This window comes from Oncorhynchus tshawytscha, linkage group LG08 (assembly GCF_018296145.1).
Source record: "Oncorhynchus tshawytscha isolate Ot180627B linkage group LG08, Otsh_v2.0, whole genome shotgun sequence".
In the NCBI taxonomy this organism is placed as follows: domain Eukaryota; kingdom Metazoa; phylum Chordata; class Actinopteri; order Salmoniformes; family Salmonidae; genus Oncorhynchus; species Oncorhynchus tshawytscha.
Window position 1 is genome coordinate 22,385,850 of NC_056436.1, and position 20,473 is coordinate 22,406,322.

At 41.7% G+C, this 20,473-nt stretch overlaps 2 protein-coding genes across 2 annotated transcripts; both read left to right on the plus strand.

The window, feature by feature from the left end:
* Positions 1 to 2,167: 2,167 nt before the first annotated feature.
* On the plus strand, positions 2,168 to 5,267 carry LOC112257165 (B2 bradykinin receptor). Its single transcript, XM_024430722.2, has 2 exons — positions 2,168 to 2,370; positions 3,475 to 5,267. The coding sequence occupies exon 2, from the start codon at positions 3,482 to 3,484 to the stop codon at positions 4,517 to 4,519; it is 1,038 nt and encodes a 345-aa protein (XP_024286490.1). The 5' UTR covers positions 2,168 to 2,370; positions 3,475 to 3,481; the 3' UTR covers positions 4,520 to 5,267.
* A 6,797-nt stretch (positions 5,268 to 12,064) lies between these two features.
* On the plus strand, positions 12,065 to 14,662 carry bdkrb1 (bradykinin receptor B1). The gene is made up of 2 exons (XM_024430721.2): positions 12,065 to 12,435; positions 13,093 to 14,662. Exons 1-2 carry the CDS (start codon positions 12,353 to 12,355, stop codon positions 14,171 to 14,173), a joined length of 1,164 nt encoding a protein of 387 aa, XP_024286489.1. The 5' UTR covers positions 12,065 to 12,352; the 3' UTR covers positions 14,174 to 14,662.
* Positions 14,663 to 20,473: the final 5,811 nt, after the last annotated feature.

Genomic DNA, 20,473 nt, shown 5'->3' on the forward strand with positions numbered 1-20,473 from the left:
TGACAGCCGTTGTATATCTGACCGTATATCACGGGTATGACAAAACATTTATTTTTACTGCTCTAATTAGGTTGGTAATCAGATTATAATAGCAATAAGGCACATCGGGGGTTTGTGGTATATGGCCAACATACCATGGCTAAGGGCTGTATCCAGGCGCTCTGCGATGCGTCGTGCCTAAGAACAGCCCTTAGTTGTGGTATATTGGCCATATACCAGACCCCCTCGTGCCTTGCTTAAGTATAGCCCTAGGCCGAGGACAGGAAGGATGGGAGAGTGCGAGTAAGCCAGTGGCTCAGTCCCCATAATAGGGTCAGAGGCGGAGAATTCCTGTGGAGAGAGGGGAGCCGGCCAGGCAGAGACAGTAAGGTTGGTTCGTCATTCCATTCACCTTCGCACCCCTGGGCCAGACTGCGCTCAATCATGAGATGAGAGATGAGATGAGTCTTCAGAGAGATGAGAGAGATGAGTCTTCAGTAAAGAGTTAAAGGTTGAGACAAAGTCTGCATCTCTCACATGGATCTGCAGACCACATAAAAATGTTGCTCTATAGGAGAAAGCACTGCCTCCAGCTGTTTGCTCAGAAATTCTAGGACAATAAGGAGGCCTGCGTCTTGTGACAGTAGCATACGTGTAGGTATGTACAGCATGACCAAATCGGAGAGATAGATAGGAGCATGTCCATGTAATGCTTTGCAGGTTCGCAGTAAAACCTTGAAATCAGCCTCATCCTTAACAGTAAGCCAGTGTAGAGAGGCTAGCACTGGAGTAATATGATAGTTTTTTTGGTTTTAGTCAAGATTCTAGCAGCCATATTTAGCTGAATTTTATTTAGTGCCTTATCCGGGTAGCCAGACAGTAGAGCATTGCTGTAGTCTAATCTTGAAGTGACAAAAGCACGGATTAGCTTTTTTGCATAATTTTGGGACAAAAAGTTTCAGATTTTTTCAATGTTACAAAGATGGAAAAAGGCTGCTCTTGAAATATTTGTTATATGTTTGTCCATTACAGAACAGTGCAAGTTGGATCCTAACTGTGGAAAAGCTCTTAGTATTAGATATATGCCAAGATAAATGCAAATACTTGACAATGCAGGACAAGAGGCCAGGCATGTGAATAACATAAACAGAATTATTTACAGTGGTGACTTACTTCATTTACAGCAGTGCATCTCCAATTGACTTTCTGTGCAGGAATGCCTGTTTAGGCCTAGGCCTTGGAATTTGGACTCTATCACCTTATAATTTGAATAAACCTACACTTCACTTTGCACCTTGAACCTTGCCTCGTGCTGTGACATGACTATAAAACAGATTACCAACATTACCTCTTCCACAGAGGTACTTTTTCATCTGTTTAATTGAAGGAGCCTAATGTATTTAAAATAGTGATGGCATCGTTACTGTGTTGGGATCGCAAATCATGTTGAATGTAAACACTGCATTATGCACTTCTTCTCATATCTCATATGCATGTCTTTCAACAACAACATTAAAGTTCAAACACCCAATAAATTAGAAAAGTGCTATTCCAGTTACCTCTGATTATCTTGGAGTATGTGAACCGACCGACCGACCACACACACACACACACACACACACACACACACACACTTGTAATGGATCATTGTTTTGTGCTCTGACCTCGACCCTTGATTGTGATCTTCCTGATCCTAATTGGAAACACTTGATGCCTTATTGTTTCACGGCCTTGCTGTTCCCCTCTGATGATACCACACCCTGTTTGGATTCAAGGTTGTTCACAGAGGGATATTAGATTTACAACATGCCTAAAACGCAATCCAGCCATGAATGTACAGAAAACAATCAAGTGGTTTAGGTCTACATTGACACTAAATAAGAGCTTGGTATGTAGACTTAACTCTCGTGTAAGTCATTGTGTGTGGCAAATGTTTCATTTGTCCTTCCTGGCATTAGTAATGAATTAGTAAAGATTTATTGTTTTAAGCAACTCAAGTTCAGAGTTTGTTTTCTTTCTCAGTAATGTTGGGTTGTGGTAGGATGACCAAAACAACAGCTGGGATGTCAGTAGATATCCAAACACACTTATATCGAGGGGAATTCCTTCAAAGTTCTATAAAAATTGGAGTATGAGATAGGGCAGCAATTATAAACAAGATAAACCAGACACAATTTAAGTTAATTGGGGGAAGAGGGAACAAAAAAATGCACAGATTTTGAGTGACATCACTTCCATGATGGACTCCCTCCTTTAAGAGAATAAGTCAGAGCCGACCCCAGGGTAGAGGAGCCTGGAACACTGCGGGGAAACGTCTAGACTGGGCTGACCAGACGCACGGCACATCTGGATTTACACTTAGACCAGAGGACTCCTGCTCCAGTCAACAAGGTTTGTAAAATGAAGTACTGTATCGTTAACATGTATAACATAGATTTGTCACTAATGCAAGAAAATGATAAATGAGTGGAGAGTTACATCACAGTATATTTGCTGTTCAGATCATATGTAGGGTAAACTGGATTGAATTGCTGCCTCTCCTCTCATTTTCGAATCCAACTTAGAAACAAGAAGATTGTTTGTGTTGTCAGACTTTTTGACAGACAAAAAGGAGAGCACGTTCTGTGGCTAAACTCTAAAACTCCTCAAACAGATTGAGGGATGTGAACGATAATATGTGGTTGACAGCATGGGGAGAGAGGCAGTTTTTTCAATAATCTCTTAATACCTCATATTGAAGGGATTTCTTCTCTATAAAAAAAGTAAATTAGCATTCGGTGCACAGATACAGATTTATGTTTATTTTTTAGCAAATAATGTGTGTACCACTCCTCCAGCAGCACAGATGTATAAGATTTTATTGCACGCCTTTTCAAAGAATGTTGGGGCTGTTTTTGTCATAAGTCGCAGCCAATGATGATACTGATGTACAACAGTAAAAAGATAAGTATTGCAATCATAATGCTGAGAATAATTATAGGGCAATGTGGCTCCCAAATATTTTCATGACAAGAGATATTGATCCTCACTTTAACTTTCATGAATATTTTATCTTTCGCTACCTGAGCGTTTTTTTTTATTTCCGGTCTAAGTATATGATATTTACAAGAAATGCATATAAAGATATGCATAATGAATAGCACACTGAAACAACCACTTAGCCACTTGTACAGTACTTTAATAAGACAACTTCCTTATGATGACTTGCAGACACAGTGTCTCTGAACAAATAATACAAAAAAGTCACATTGTGGAGCAGGGAAGTTCCGTATTCTGTTGAGTTATAAACCACATGAGTCGCAGCTCCCATCACCACAAGTGCATGAGGACTGGATGTTATGACACAATCAGCATGACCATGTGACTAACATACTAGATTATACAGTAAACTTTATAAATTAATGCCTACTGAGAGTTACCTGTCCAGGAACGGTATCTGCCATGTACCCCCCTTGAACAACCGCAGTTACCTTTACACAACATATTTCTCTACAGCTCCAAAATGGACATGATCACCAACTCTACAGACTTGACAGGAAGGAACAGTACCAATACCAGTCACTGTCCATTCGCTGAGGAGTGGGACTGGCTCCACACCATGCAACCGGGCTACATCCTGGCCATCAGTGTCCTGGGGATTCTAGGTAATGTCTTTGTCCTGTTGGTCTTCTGCCTGCATAAGAAGGCCTGCACCGTAGCAGAGATCTACCTGAGTAACCTGGCCGCCGCTGACCTGCTCCTGGTTTCCTGCCTCCCCTTCTGGGCCGTCAACGTGGCCAACGGCTTCAACTGGCCCTTCGGCTCCCTGCTGTGTCGCCTGGTCAACGTGGGCATCAAGATGAATGCCTACTGCAGTATCTACTTCCTGGTTCTAGTCAGTGTGGACCGCTATGTGGCACTAGTGCATACGATGAGCCACGGGAGGATGAGGAGGCCCTCCTACGCCAAGCTGGGCTGTTTGTTAGTGTGGAGCTTCGGGCTGCTCCTGGGCACCCCGACCATGCTCTTCAGAGCGGTGAAGTGGGTTCCAGACTTCGAGGTGACCGCCTGCTTTCTGGACTACCCCAGTCCCAAGATGGAGCTGGTGTTCAACGTGACGCTCATCATGTTTGGGTTTGCCATCCCTGTGTCGGTGATCTCCTACTGCACCTGTCAGATCATCCAAGCCCTGAAGAACCAGGCCATGGAGAGATTCAACACGGAGCACACGGAGAGGAAGGCCACTTTGCTGGTGCTGTCTGTTCTCCTGGCCTTCCTACTCTGCTGGGTGCCATTCCACCTGGTCACTGCTCTGGATGTCCTCCTGAGGGCAGCGGACATCTCAGGCTGCAACCTCAGCAACAGTCTGGATATCTGCAACCAGGTGTTTACCTACCTGGCCTTCTTCAACAGCGTGCTCAACCCAGTCCTCTATGTGATTGTGGGGAAGAACTTCAGGAAGAAAGTAATGGAGGTGTTCGAACAGTTGTCTATGAGGAAGAAAATGGCCACCGGGTCACAACGGTCACAGCTGTCTTCCACGCTCAAAACACTGGCTTGAGTTTGAGGAACTAAAAGGGAACTAGTTATATTACTTTTATCTCTCTGACAGAATGTGACACTTCAGCACCCCACCCTCAGTTGACTGCATTTTATACTAATAACCTTAATAGAATCAATGTGCTTTTACTTAAAAGCCATGCTTAAGTTTAGAATTTATTTATCAGTAATGTGTTTTTTAGGAGGGCTGTTTCTTCTAATTCAGTGCAATATATATGAATATTGTTTTCTGTGAAATAAGCTGTGTAAATAGAATCTACCGATTGTGTTCTAGAAACGAGTCAGAATTGACTAGAAATGTATATAGAACAGTTGTCAACTTTGTGTTACTTTTGAGAACATTATTGAAGTAAAAAACTAACCATGGCTGTCTTGTGGAATCATTTGAAATACATGTCAATGTCAGACAACCTAAAACAAGACCCAGAGACTCCCGGTGAACCCTGGGTAAGTGATTTATGATGTTTTCTCTGACTAAATGTCTGGATGGCTACATTAGTGAATGTGTCACAGACTTTCCAGTGGTGACACAAGTTGTGTTCCTTTGTGTGGGAGGAGAACGTTACTCTCTCTTATTATGTTTTTTCCAAACCCCAACTTCATTGGCTAGACATGTTGTCAGGAGTGACTGTGGTCAGGGGCACACCCCCAGTTTGTCCCCAAAGTATAGTTGGTCGTGCCAAACAGGAAATCAATGTTTTGAGTGCACTGTAAAAAAAAATATATATATACACCAGTACCCATTAAAAGGTGTTTTCTTTATTTTAACTGTTTTCTACATTGTAGAATAATAGTGAAAACATCCAAACTATGAAACAACACATATGGAATCATGAAGTAACTAAAAAGTGTTAAACAAATCAAAATATATGTTATATTTGAGATTCTTCAAAGTAGCCACCCTTTGCCTTGATGAAAGCCTTGCACACTCTTGGCATTCTCTTAACAAGCTTCATGAGGTAGTCACCTGGAATGCATTTAAATTAACAGGTGTGCCTTGTTAAAAGTTAATTTGTGAAATTTCTTTCCTTCTTAAATCATTTGAGCAGTTGTGTTGTGACAAGGTAGGGGTGGTATACAGAAGATAACCCTGTTTGGTAAAAGAGCAAGTCCATATTAGGGCAAAAACAGCTCAAATAAGCAAAGAGAAACGACAGTCCAACTTTAAGACACAACATTTTCCGGATTGACTGACCTTCAAGAACTTTGAAAGTTTCTTCAAGTGCAGTCGCAAAAAACATCAAGCGCTATGATAAAACTGGTTCTCATGAGGACCGCCACAGGAAAGGAAGACCCAGAGTTACCTTTACTGCAGAGGATAAGTTCATTTGAGTTACCAGCCTCAGAAATTGCAGCGTAAATAAATGCTTTACAGAGTTCAAGACACAGACACATCTCAACATCAACTGTTCAGAGGAGACTGCGTGAATCAGGCCTTCATTATTGAATTGCTGAAAAGAAACCACTACTAAACAGACACCAATAAGAAGAAGAGACTTGCTTGGGCCCAGAAATCTGTCCTTTGGTCTGATGAGTTCAAATTTGGTAGGTGAACGGATGATCTCTGCAAGTGTGGTTCCCACTGTGAAGCATTGAGGTGTTATGGTGTGGGGTGCTTTCCTGGTGACACTGTCTGTGATTTATTTAGAATTCAAGGCACACTTAACCAGCATGGCTACCACAGCATTCTGCAGTGATATGCCATCCCATCTGGTTTGCGCATAGTGGGACTATCATTTGTTTTTCAACAGGACAATGACCCAACAAACCTCCAGGCTGTGTAAGGGCTATTTGACCAAAAACGAGAGTGATGGACTGCTGCATTAGATGACCTGGCCTCCATAATCACCTGACCTCAACCCAATTGAGATGGTTTGGGATGAGTTGGACTGCAGAGTGAAGGAAAAGCAGCCAACAAGTGCTCAGCATATGTGGGAACTCCTTCAAGACTGTTGGAAAAGCATTCCAGGTGAAGCAGGTTGAAGGAATGTCAAGAGTGTTCAAAGCTGTCATCAGGGCAAAGGGTGGAAAAATGGCACACAGAGGTGATAGCTGCTGTTTTACGGGCTCCTAACCAATTGTGCTATTTAGTTAATTTTTTTTTGCATTGTTTGTAACTAATTTTGTACATAATGTTGCTGCTACCATCTCTTATGACCAAAACAGCTTCTGGACATCAGAACAGGGATTGTTCACCTCGAACTGGAGGAAGATATTTTCTTTAATGAGTTTGACGCGAAGACCAGACCCAAATCACCATCATCCGCGTGCCTTCTGAGAATTATGCGGCGAATGAACAAACCACCACTACCCTCTGTATTATTGGCCAACCGGGAATCATTGGAAAACAAACTGGACGGTCTACGATTAAGACTATCCTACCAATGGGAAATTAAAAAACGTAATATTTTGTGTTTCGCCAAGACTTGGCTGAACGACGACACGGATAATATAGTGCTGGCTGGCTGTCTTCTCTGTGTTTCGGCAGGACAGAGCAGCTTCGTCTGGTAAGACGAGGGGCAGGGGTGTGTGTCTATTTGTCATTAACTGCTGGTGCACAATGTCTAACATTAAAGAAGTCTCAAGGTATTGCTCGCCTGAGGAGGTAGAATAGCTCATGATCAGCTGTACTCTACACAATCTACCAAAAGAGTTCACATCTATATTATTCGTAGTCGTCCATTTACCAACACAAACCGATGCTGGCACTAAGACCTTACTCAACAAGCTGTATAAGTCCATAATCAAACAAGAAACTGGTCATCCAGAAGTCGAGCTCCTCGTGGCCGGGGACTTTAATGCAGGCAAACTTAAATCTGTTTGATTTCATTTCTAGCAGCATGTCACATGTGCAACCAGAGGGAAAAAAACATTCTAGACCACCTTTACGCCACACACAGAGACACATACAAAGCTGTCCCTCACCCTCCATTTGGCAAATCTGACCATAATTATATCCTCCTGATTCCTGCTTACAAGCAAAAACTAAAGTAAGAAGTACCAGTAACTTGCTAAATACAGAAGTGGTCAGATGACGCAGATGCTATGTTACAGGACTGTTTTGCTAGCACAGATACGAAAATATTCCAGGATTCATCCAATGGCATTGAGGAGAATATCACCTCAGTCACTGGCTTCATCAATAAGTGCATCGACGATGTCGTCCTCACAGTGACCGTACGTACATATTCCAACCAAAAGCCATGGATTAAAGGCAACATCCACACCGAGCAAATGGCTAGAGCTTCAGCTATCAAGGAGCGGGACACTAATCCGGAAGCTTATAAGAAATCCCGCTATGCCCTCAGACGAACCATCAAACAGGCAAAGCATCAATACAGGGCTAAGATTGAATCCTACTACACCGGCTCTGATGTTTCTCGGGGGTGGCAGGGTTTGAAAACTGTTACAGACTACAAAGGGAAACCCAGCCACAAGCTGCCCAGTGGCACGAACCTACCAGACAAGCTAAAATGCTTTTCATGCTCACTTTGAGGCAAGCAATACTGAAGCACGCATGAGAGCACCAGCTGTTCCAGATGACTGTATGATGATGCTCTCCGTTGCAGATGTTTAAAGGTCTTGCTCACAGGTCAACATTAACAAAGCCGCGGGACCAGATGGATTACGAGGACATGTACTCAAGTGATGCGTGGACCAACTGGCAAGTGTATTAACTGACATTTTCAACCTCTCCCTGTAATACCTACATGTTTCAAACAGACCACCATAGTCCATGTGCCCAATAAAGCGACGGTAACCTGCCTAAATGATTATCGCCCCGTAGCACTCACATCAGTATCCATGAAGTGCCTAAACCCTAAAATCCATCTCAGGATCCATGCCAAATCTTTTTAGTTTCCTGAGTGGGAATAGGCTTTGTCATGCCCTCTTCACAGCCGTCTTGGTGTGTTTGGACCAATCTAGTTTGTTGTTGATGTAGACACCAAGGAATTAGAAGCTCTCAACCTGCTCCACTACAGACCCGTCGATGAGAATGGGGACGTGCTCGGTGCTCCTTTTCCCGTAGTCCACAATCATCTCCTTAGCCTTGGTTACGTTGAGGGAGAGGTTGTTATTCTGGCACCACTCGGCCAGGTCTCTGACCTCCTCCCTATAGGCTGTCTTGTCGTTGTCGGTGATCAGGCCTACCACTGTAGTGATGTCAACAAACTTAATGATGGTGTTGGAGTCGTGCCTGGCCATGCAGTTGTGGGTAAACAGGGAGTACAGGAGGGGACTCAGTGCACTTATTGATAAAGCCAGTGACTGATGTGGTGTATTCCTAAATGTCATTGGAAGAATCCCGGAACATGTTCCAGTCTGTGATAGCAAAGCAGTCCTGTAGTTTAGCATCTGCTTCATCTGACCATTTTTTTTATAGACCGAGTCACTGGTGCTTCCTGCTTTATTTTTTGCTTGTAAGCAGGAATCAGGAGGATAGAGTTGTGGTCGGATTTGCTGCCGGTTCAAAAACTGAGTGGTACTCCTAGTTTAAGTGTCACTAGTCAGCACCAATAATATTCTCCCCTGTTTCCCACAGGTACCCTACATTTACTCCCCTTTTGATAGACTGAAAACACACATTTTTGCATTCCAATGAGGCTGTGCTGACTTATAATACTGTGAGGAGGGAGATGTAGACAGAGTCAACAGAGAGTGTGCTCTAGAGGTCGACCGATTAATCGGAATGGCCGATTAATTAGGGCCGATTTCAAGTTTTCATAACCATAGGAAATCTGTATTTTTGGGCGCCGATTTAAAAAAAAATTTATACCTTTATTTAACTAGGCAAGTCAGTTAAGAACACATTCTTATTTTCAATGACGGCCCAGGAACTATGGTTTAACTGCCTTGTTCAGGGGCAGAACAACAGATTTTTGTTTCTTGCAACCTTACAGTTAACTAGTCCAACACAATAACGACCTGCCTCTCTCTCGTTGCACTCCACAAGGAGACTGACTGCCTGTTACGCGAATGCAGCAAGCCAAGGTCAGTTGCTAGCTAGCATTAAACTTATCTTATAAAAAACAATTAATCATAATCACTAGTTAACTACACATGGTTGATGATATTACTAGATATTATCTAGCGTGTCCTGCGTTGCATATAATCTAACTGAGCATACAAGTATCTGACTGAGCGGTGGTAGGCAGAAGCAGGCACGTAAACATTCATTCAAACAGCACTTTCGTGTGTTTTGCCAGCAGCTCTTCGTTGTGCGTCAAGCATTGCGCTGTTTATGACTTCAAGCCTATCAACTCCCGAGATGAGGCTGGTGTAACCGAAGTGAAATGGCTAGCTAGTTAGCGCGCGCTAACTAGAGGGACGGAAGCTATACTGTTTCACTGGTAATACTAAAGTGCCTATAAGAACATCCAATAGTCAAAGGTTAATGAAATACAAATGGTATAGAGGGAAATAGTTCTATAATTCCTATAATAACTACAACCTAAAACTTCTTACCTGGGAATATTGAAGACTCATGTTAAAAGGAACCACCATATGTTCTCATGTTCTGAGCAAGGAACTTAAACGTTAGCTTTCTTACGTAGCACATATTGCACTTTTACTTTCTTCTCCAACACTTTGTTTTTGCATTATTTAAATTAAATTGAACGTTTCATTATTTACTTGAGGCTAAATTGATTTTATTGATGTATTATATTAAGTTAAAATAAGTGTTCTTTCAGTATTGTTGTAATTGTCATTATTACAACAACAAAAAAAAATGGCCGATTAGTCGTTATCGGCTTTTTTGGTACTCCAATAATCAGTATTGAAAAATCATTGATGGCCGCTGCAGACCTCCTCATGGTGTCCTGCCTGCTGTTCTGGGTGGTGGCCGTCTTACAAGAGTTCCACTGGCTGTTCGGCGAGCCTATGTTTCAGCTGGTGAACATTGTCATTGGGAGGAACTACTACTGCAGCGTCCTGTTCCTCACGCTGGTCAGTGTGGACCGGTTCCTCGTGCTGGCTCAGCCCCTGTCATCCCAGGGCAAGGGGAGAAGACCAGCCTGTGTGTGGATGGTGAGTGGCCTCCTCAGCCTCCCCGCTCAGTTCTTCCATTCTGTCCACTTTTTCCCCTCACCTGGGGGTGGAGGCGTGCTACGTGGCGTACCCCCACAATGTCTGGAGGATGCGCTACAACCTGACTATCAACATAGTGGGCTTCCTGGTTCCTGTACCTATTGTGTCCTTCTGCAGCTACCACATCATCAGGGTGCTCCGGGACAACAAGACGAGCAGGATGAGGAGCACGGCGGCAGGCTGGAACGGAGAGGAAGGCTGCCCACCTAGTACTCAGCGACTTGGCCGTATTCATCCTCTGCTGGCTGCCTTACCAGGAGGTTATCTTCCTCGAGACCCTTTATCACTACAAAGCTCACTGAACCTTTTCCTGTATGTGCTTGTAAGATTACCTATAGCCCTCAAACTCATCTCTGGACCTTGAAGCAAGTGCCACCCCCTTTTTTATCCCCAATTTCATGATTACGATCTTGTCTCATCGCTGCAACTCCCCAACTGGCTCGGGAGAGGCGAAAGTCGATTCATGCATCCTCCCGTCTAACCGCGCTTCTTAACACCCGGATCAAACTACAGGCTGTAGTGATGCCGCAATACTGTGATGACTTTAGACCGCTGAGCTACTCGGGAGGCTCGATGTCACTTCATTTTTTTTTTATTCCCCTCTAGTCAAGGACTGATTTAGACCTGGGACACCAGGATGGTGCAATTCATTATCAGGTTGAACAGAAAGCCAGCAGGCTCTGGACCTCATAGGGTAAGAATTGAATGCCCCTGACCTATAGCATGGGACCTACAGATTTAGCATCTTAATTTGACCTATATCGTCACAGAAAGAATAATCCTTCAGCAAGATGATTTGAACGTTTAGTCAATAGTGTTGCTTGATTGGTGGTTAGGCTGTTAGCTGGCCAAAAGTAGGCTACATGAACAGTGCAAAACTGTTTTTAATGTAACCGTGTGTTTGTGTGGGTTTTCAGGGAATATATGTAAATCACAAAGCTCATCTGCAGTGCAGGGACCTTTTTCAGCAACAAAAGAGTGATCAAATTAAGATGACTCAATGAAATATAAACACAGGGTATTAAATTATTAGCTTTAAATCTACTGGAGAGAAAAAAATAATGGATTAAGCTAGCTGTAACGGTTTTCTTGAGTCGAAGGAGAGGCGGACCAAAACGCAGCGTGGTTATTATTCATGGTTCTTTAATAAAGAAACTATACATGAATAGACTAACGAAACAAGACATGTGAAAAACCCAAACCAGCCCTATCTGGTGCAAACACAGAGACAGGAACAATCACCCCCAAAACCCAACACCAAAAACAGGCTACCTAAATATGGTTCCCAATCAGAGACAATGACTAACACCTGCCTCTGATTGAGAACCATATCAGGCCAAACACAGAAACAGACAAACTAGACACACAACATAGAATGCCCACTCAGATCACACCCTGACCAAACAAAACATAGAAACATACAAAGCAAACTATGGTCAGGGTGTGACACTAGCTACTTGGTCCTGGGCCTGTGGTTATGTGTATGTGTTTTTACACAGTGCCAAAATTCTAAAATAAGTGTTTGTACCATTGGAGAAGAAGCCGTTCGCTTCACAAAATACATGTTTTCTCTCTTTGAGTATTCCTACATTCTCACCTGACCTTCAGGCGAACTGAAACTGGCTTATAAACAAATTGAAATACACGGTCGGACAAGGGTGTGGAAGAATGTTGTATACAGAACCAAACTTTCCAGCACATCTCTCCCTAACTCAGTGAGAAGCTTAAAGACGAACAACACTACATGGTCTACTGGGTTGGTGTGTGTGATAAACTGAAGTGTTTTCTTCTCCTTACTAAAATATATTTTCACACGATTGGCACAAGGTAAGCGATTTCTTACAAATGCATATCTTAACAAATGTTCCTTGGGATGACATTCGTGAGTCAGGCTTCTGAATAAAGTAATGGTACAGAGACAAAGTAATTTAGTACATATGAATACTGATAGACCAAAAACACTGAGACAGACACTTTTGAGGTTATTCAACTTGACAAAAAGAAAGCCTTATTTATTTGATCAGTCATATATCTGTATGTTAAGGACGTTCTGCTCAGAGTTGCAACTAATAAATGGAAAAGCAAAAAAACAAATGGGCTGTTATGAGTTACTAAATCACATTTGAAAAAAAGTAATCAATTAGTTCAAGTCAAGTCTTTATCAAAACCTGCTTAAATCCCACTTTTCTCACACAACACCAGAAATACTAAAGTTGTTGTTGGATTCAGCATATTTATGCAACCACAGCTAATTAGTTGATGACCTTTCAAGAGAGTTTGGACTCTTTAGCGTTAAGTTTTGATAGATATCTGGCTTTGATGAAGACGGTCTGGAGATTGATTACAGAATAGTTTTTTATTTGGCTTCAATTTCCACTCACACATAAAATATTAAACGTCAGTGTCACAATATTAAGATGAATATTGTTAATTAGTGGATAATACGCTCAGATATTACATTTTGACATTTTCTTATGACAACAGAGCTGTCTCCATGGCTATGCTCCTGTCAGAAAACAACAGGTCTTTCCTTCCCACCACCAAGACTCCTCTCCACAATGCCACAGAATGGATCCTGGTCCACAGCATCATTCCTCCCTACATCTTCACCCTGTGTGTGACGGGGCTGCTGGGTAATGGCTTTGTCCTGCTGGTCTTCCTTCTCCAGAGGGAGCAGTGCTCTGTCCCAGAGATCTACCTGGGAAACCTGGCCCTGGCTGACCTGCTCCTCCTGGCCTGCCTGCCCTTCTGGGCCATGAACATCCTTAATGACTACAACTGGCCTTACGGAGACTTCTTGTGCCACGTAGTCAATCTGTCTATCACTGTCAACTTCTACACCAGCATTTACCTGTTGGTGATGGTGAGCGTGGACCGCTACTTAGCGCTGGTGAGGACCATGAGGGCCAGGTGGCTGAGGAGGAAACGCTACGCACGGGCGATATGCCTCATACTGTGGCTGTTTGGGCTGCTGATAGGGGGTCTAGCTTCGCTTCACAGAAAGGTGACGTTCATTGAGGAATATCGGACAATGGCGTGTATTCTGGAGTATCCTGACCACTCTGGGGAGTCTTGGAAGCTGGCCCACAACCTCCTGTTGAACATAGTTGGCTTTGTTGTGCCTGTTGTGGGGATTTTTTCCTGCAGTTGTAACATTATCAGAGCCCTGAGGAAGAGGAGGCAGAGTGTTTACATAGAGGGTGGAAATGACAGGAAGGCCACAGTCCTTGTTTACGCCGTGACGCTGCTGTTTTTTGTATGTTGGAGTCCCTTCCAACTCTTCACCTTACTCGATATGCTGTGTGATGCAGAGGTCTTGGATGAAACATGGCATTATACACTGGACATTGGTACCCAGTTTTCAACCTACCTAGCAATTCTGAACAGTAGCCTAAATCCTCTGTTGTATGTATTTTCTGGTCAGTATTTTAGGAGGAAAGTTAGCACCATCTACAAGAGAACGAAGAATCGCAGGAGATCTGATACAATGGCATTTCAGCTTTCAATTGTATCAACCTACCTCCACAGGACTGATCAAATCAAACCTGTTGTAATACAGACATGAGTTCCTGCATTTTCCTGCACATTTGTTTGATATCATGTAGTTATTGCACACTAAATTGCATTATCAATGTTGAATTACACCATGTAGCCACATAAAATGTGTGCAATCTTGAACTACATTATGTAGGTCTACAAGGTTTAGATTGTGTAGGAGATATGTTTACGGGCACGGGAAAATATGTGATATAAATACTATGCATGCCAGTTTCTCTTGGCTAAGAGTTGAGGAGAGACTGACTGCATCACTTATTTGTATAAGAAACATTGTGTTGAAAATCACAAATTGTTTGCATAGTCAACTTACACACCGCACTGACAAACACTTATCACACCAGACATGCCACCAGGGGTCTTTTCACAGTCCCCAAATCCAGAACAAATTCAAGAAAGTGTATAGTATTATAGAGAGCCCTTATAGCATGGAACTTCCTTCCATCTCATATTACTCAAATAAACAGCAAATCTGGTTTAAAAAAACAGATAAAGCAACACCTTGAGGCAAAACCCCTCTCCCCTATTTGACCTAGATAGTTTGTGTGTATACATTGATATGTAGGCTACGTGTGCCTTTAACAAAAATATATGTAGTTGAGCTGTCCTTGAGCTGTTCTTGTCTGATGATGTTCTGTATTAGGTCATTCTGTATTATGTTTCATGTTTTGTGTGGACCCCAGGAAGTGTAGCTGGTGCTTTTGCAACAGCTAATGGGGATCCTAATAAAATACCCCAAAAATCTCAATGTCACCTGTCACAATGTCACTTTTAATGCAACATTTTAAACAAAATTGTATGTTCTAGCAGTGAAGATCACGGGATGATCTTTTAATGTCTCCTGTGTGTGTGTGTTACACCCTTCTAGATTGCCCCAAAAACCTTGTCTTGTCACAATAAATGATGGCCTTTAAAATGCCAAATACATCTATGTTAACGCCTAAACATTGTATGACATTTCTCTCGCCACCATTCTTCTTTTCAATAAAGTTATTTAATACATATGAGGAAATGTCTCCTGTGTGACATTGGAGAGAATACTATTTGTATCTTGACATAAATATCAATGAATCCAAAGACACCTATAGGAATAAATGTATAGTCATTTAATGATAATTTTACAAGACCAAAGTCAGGAGAGGTGTCTGCCTAGCTGTGCTCTTTTGCTTTCTAGACTGGTTCTGGTTGCTCATGTTTGTATATATAGTTTGTTAACTTGAGTGTATGACCACCCACATTCTATAACTATTTGCATGTGTAGGTCTAGTAGTCCATTTTGAGATGTCAAGTCATTGTTCACACCCAGGAGACCCAACGGAGAGAAGTTCCAAGCTATAAACTGCAGATGAGCCAACGTCATGTTTGTTGCCATTCATAATAGTTGTGGTTTCTGCACCACAGTGAAGTTTACACCATAGCCTATGAAAACATCTTTACAGTAACAAAAGTACTGTTTCAGGTCACACTTTATGTGTATGGTCTGGATAATCATACTATCAACAATTTGTTGATAAGCAACTGCTTGCTAAGATTACAGTTAGGGTTAGAATACGAATAAGGATCAGGGTTAAGTTTAGGGTTAGGATTAGGATTAGTATTAGTAGATAGTTAGTCTATTTGTAGATGCTCTACAGACTATCCAAATAAAATGTTACCCAAAAGTCACCTCTTGGAAAACCAACTCTCCTCTTTTGTGTGCTTAAACATATACATACAATTTATGAACTGCAAACCACCCATGTATAATTGTTGAGTTCACCATTCACTCGTCTGGCCAGCACACAGTTCTTTCATCCGCAGTGCTGCTCTCATGTGATAGCTCAGAGGGAATTTAACAGAGAAAAATAAATGCTAGGACTAACATTGTTTGACATTCACTTCAGGATACTTAGCTCAACAGTCACATCTTTGACCATGAGAGAATGCAGGTTCTCGAGCAAAAACTAAGAAATTCCTAGTGAAATCTTGGCTTATAAAATCATTTATGGAGTGTTTCTTGCATTTTTTGAGAGGAGCTGTGCCATTTGTCATTGTGCACAGGCAGTGACCCGTCATTCAAGGCTCTGCCCCAACTGTTTTGAGCCTGTTTTGCATGCTATTTTGGCATAAAAACATGTCATATATATATACACTGTATTTATATACACATTGAGTTAATAAAGCCGCATACAAACATGGTCTCTTTTTTGTTTTCTTGAGTAAGGCAGCTCCAAAATACAGCTGTTTCAGCCTAGCTCAGTACTTTCTGTGGTGGCGGGGAAAGCCAACAAAAAATATGGAGCGTTGAGCTGTGATTGGCTCAGTGTTCTGTCACTCATGGAGACACTACGCAACCGCCAAGTCTAAGGGTAGAGCTAGAAAATTCTAGCCCCTTGGGTGCTGCCATAGAGTTACAGTACATTAGAAGTGCCAACCCAAGAAGGATCAAGGTCATTGGCCACAGATAAAATGACTTCAAATCACGTTATATGTACAGTAGCTTTGATTGGACTGATCATGTCAACATCATACTTTCAAAATCTTGGCTAGCAGTCATCATCATGATTCAAGTCGACAATCTACTGGCAAATCCTTTTTAATCCTTGTAAAATGAAGATAAATAATGAAGAGAAATAATAGATAAAACGTATCGGCCATTGGACATAAACATTACACAACAAGTTGGAAATCACAAATTCAACAATGAGTGGTTTGGAAGGAATCAGTGACAGTGGCTAACTGCAAGCTTTGCAAAGCAATCACTAGCCTGCTATTCAGTGGAGTGGCTGTGTGGTCAGCCACTCCACTGGTAATTTGGGATTAGGGGGCTCTTTCCCAGTTTAAAATGATAAACATTCAACATTGGCCATGCTGGCAATGAAGCATGATTTGTGCCGCACGCAAAAACAACTGTTAACTCGGCTTCAGTGAGTTCAAGACAACTGGGAAGTCGGGAATAAACGAGCCCCGACTGGCAAAATACATTTTGAACTCGGAATTGTAAATCTGGCCTCATTCTAGTGCTACCACCTGAAGATCAATGATGTCATCATGATTCAACCTAGTTTTTTTCTCCTGAGTTTCCAGTTGTCTTGAAAGCACCATAAATTCAGAGAATGCCAGACTTTGATGACAAAATTTGACCACGAAAGACCGCTGCACCAACTTCTTGTTCAAGTGAGCACAAAAATGTATTGTATGCTGCTGCATAAATTATGTAATATGCCAGGGAGATATGTATACTGTAGCTAAGAAGGTAATACTAAGTGTATGTTGTGTAGTAAACTGTTAGTAGCACATGTGCCTCACCCTAATAATTTGGTCCCTTTTCCTGTCATAATTTAGCCTACTGTTCTAACTTGGTGGTGCACAAGTAGCCTATAATCTATTTTAGAGAAATGTCAACATCGAATATTGTAAGCGCTTTCATTGTCTGCTTATATGCCCCCTTTATTTATCATACGGTTCTGACTTGGTGTACAGGGAGAACACTATATGAACAGCCCATGTTCTGAATTATGTCGCAATCCATTTCAAACGTGCTAAACAAATAGGTTTATTGACTACGTCCATCCTAGCTCTCTCATTGTCTTAATCAAAACTACAGATTGCCTCTTATGCGCTTGTCGTCCCCTTATGCCAGTTTGTACATCTCAATTATCATTAGAAACCACATTTGTTTAAGCAAGTCAGCCATATCAGCATCAGCTATGTTTTTTTTAAAGGCAGTAGATGAGGCTGAATGAACTGTTTCGCTGCCAGACAAGGCTCTGCTGATAGCCAGTTGTAGCAATGGTAAGATGTTGGAACAGCTTCATTGTCACGATTGTCGTAAGAATCGAACCAAAGCGCAGCGTGGTGTGAATGCATCATTTTAATGGATGACGAAAACAAAGTAAACTGAACAAAACAATAAATGAACAACGACCGTGAAGCTATATACGAACTGTGCTGACACAAGCAACTAACATAGACAATCACCCACAACCCACAATGCCAAAAAAGGCTACCTAAATATGGTTCCCAATCAGAGACAATGACTGACACCTGCCTCTGATTGAGAACCATATCAGGCCAAACACAGAAACAGACAAACTAGACATACAACATAGAATGCCCACTCAGATCACACCCTGACCAAACAAAACACATAAACATACAAAGCAAACTATGGTCAGGGCGTGACATTCATGTAGGTCCTAACAGTTTGTGGGCACCGTTTGTCACCGTTATAGTGCAATTAATGTATTGTTCAGTGTTGTGTTGTGCAGGTACTTTGCTGGCATACATCCCGCCAAGATTTACATGCTAAAATCGGCACTGTCCACAGGTAATATGCATGTTTGTAACTAATATGTAAATAAAGTAAAATACTAATCAAAACATTATTCACAGTAATACCCCCGTTGGACTCACCACAAGAACGAGGGAATTATGAGGAAAACCATTAAGAAAATATTTTCGTTGACAGAGCCAGAAAGTTGGCAGGTAAACAATTAGTGTGAGAGCAAAAGTAAAAAAACATCCAGGAGAACAATGTTACCAAATACACGAAATCATCATCATTTCAATCTCTGTCGACCACTGTTGATAACGTCTGACACGAACTTGGAAAAATTAGGCATGTGTCCTCTCCACATCTGCCACATACTTTACATAGTCTACAAGAAAACTCACACGTCTCTTCCCTTTCAGTTTACAAGACATTGAGGTGGGATTTTAAATCAAGTTAGGGGTTGACATAATTGCTAAATGAGTTCTACAATCATCAGTGTTGTCTCAGTCCCCATTTCCAACAGGGTGCTAAGCAAGATGCCACACCACCCACGGAGATCCTATTCAATGATTCTATAATGATTCTGTATGTAATTCCATCTCCCACAATTCACCAATCATTGGTTCTTTGCATTTTTATGGCTCTCTAGTAGGTCAACTTCTTAGCAAATGCATCCCCAACCAACCCAAAATTAACCATCATCTCCAAACTGTATATTGCAGGCTTTTAGTTTGACTTATTTGTGGAAAATAAGCCACAACATATATCAGTTCATCTATAAAAAAAACTGATCTGTCAGACATTTAGCTCAGTGTATGTCCTGAGTTGTCAGTTCTTCAATTTCAGTTATCCGCAATCTGGACCATCATGGGTAATTAGCCATCTGGGGCCCCAACAGCTACAATATCCCTGTTTAGGATAGTTTAACCTTGTTAACAGTCCTCAAACCCATCACTTTGTGACGTCTGCCATTATGTATAATGAAAGCTGTTTCTATTTTAATTCAATGCTATAGGAAGGAAATTAGGTAGTAGTATCCTCCTTCATGGTCCAACTATGCCAATAGAGAAAAATGTGTCTGTTGCTCCAACGTAAAATAATAAATTGTTTGATGCAAATGTCATCAAAAACTTCCAGATTATGATTATATATATTCAAATAGGGTCACATGTGGTTATACCATTTTGTATCTAAAATGACTGAACGAAACATGTGAGAAATGTCTGCTGTTGGACAGGCGTCCGTGTGATTATACAAGGCCCACAAGTTACGGACCCAACCTTTTCTCTCTTGCTGTGAGTCTGAGTTAAAGGTCTCAGCGTAACAATTTACGTGATCAAATGTTGACAGAGGAGACATAACAGTGGGGTCGATGCAGCTGTGTGTAGCAGGCTGTTTGTTTGTCAGCTCTACCTTCATGACTTGGGCCCCGTTTTGGACTATGACCTAGATTTTAAACTTTATTTTAAGCCTTTTCAAGAAATGAGAATTACAGCAAAAATGAAAGCAATTCAAATCAAATCTTATTAGTCACACGCGCCAAATACAATAGAATACCTTACAGTGAAATGATGAATACAACAAGTGTAGACCTTACAGTGAAATGCTTACTTGTGAGCCCCTAACCGACAGTGCAGTTCCAAAAAATATGTAAAGGAATAAGAGATAAAAGTAACAAGTATTTAAAGAGGAGCAGTAAAGAAAACAACAACATATACAGGAGGGTACCGGTACAGAGTCAATGTGCGGGGGCACTGGTTAGTTGAGGTAGTATGTACATGTAGGTAGAGTTAATTAAAGTGACTATGCATAGATGCCAACAGAGAGTGGCAGTGGTGTGGAGAGTGGAGGGGGGCAATGTGAATAGTCTGGGTAGCCATTTGAATAGATGTTCAGTAGTCTTATGGCTTGGGGGTAGAAGCTGTTTAGAAGCCTCTTGGACCTAGAATTGTCTGATGATTGGTGCTGGACCAATTGGCATATAAAGAAAAGGTGACAGGTTGATGAAAAAGCTTAGCAACGGAATCTAAATTGTCATTTAGTAGTATCAATATC

Coding starts and splice junctions, on each gene's coding strand:
- LOC112257165 (XM_024430722.2), top strand. CDS start 3,482: ATGGACATGATCACCAACTCTACAGACTTGACAGGAAGGAACAGTACC.
- bdkrb1 (XM_024430721.2), top strand. CDS start 12,353: ATGGTCTACTGGGTTGGTGTGTGTGATAAACTGAAGTGTTTTCTTCTC. Junction 12,436..13,092: donor TTTCACACGATTGGCACAAG/GTAAGCGATTTC, acceptor TTATGACAACAG/AGCTGTCTCCATGGCTATGC.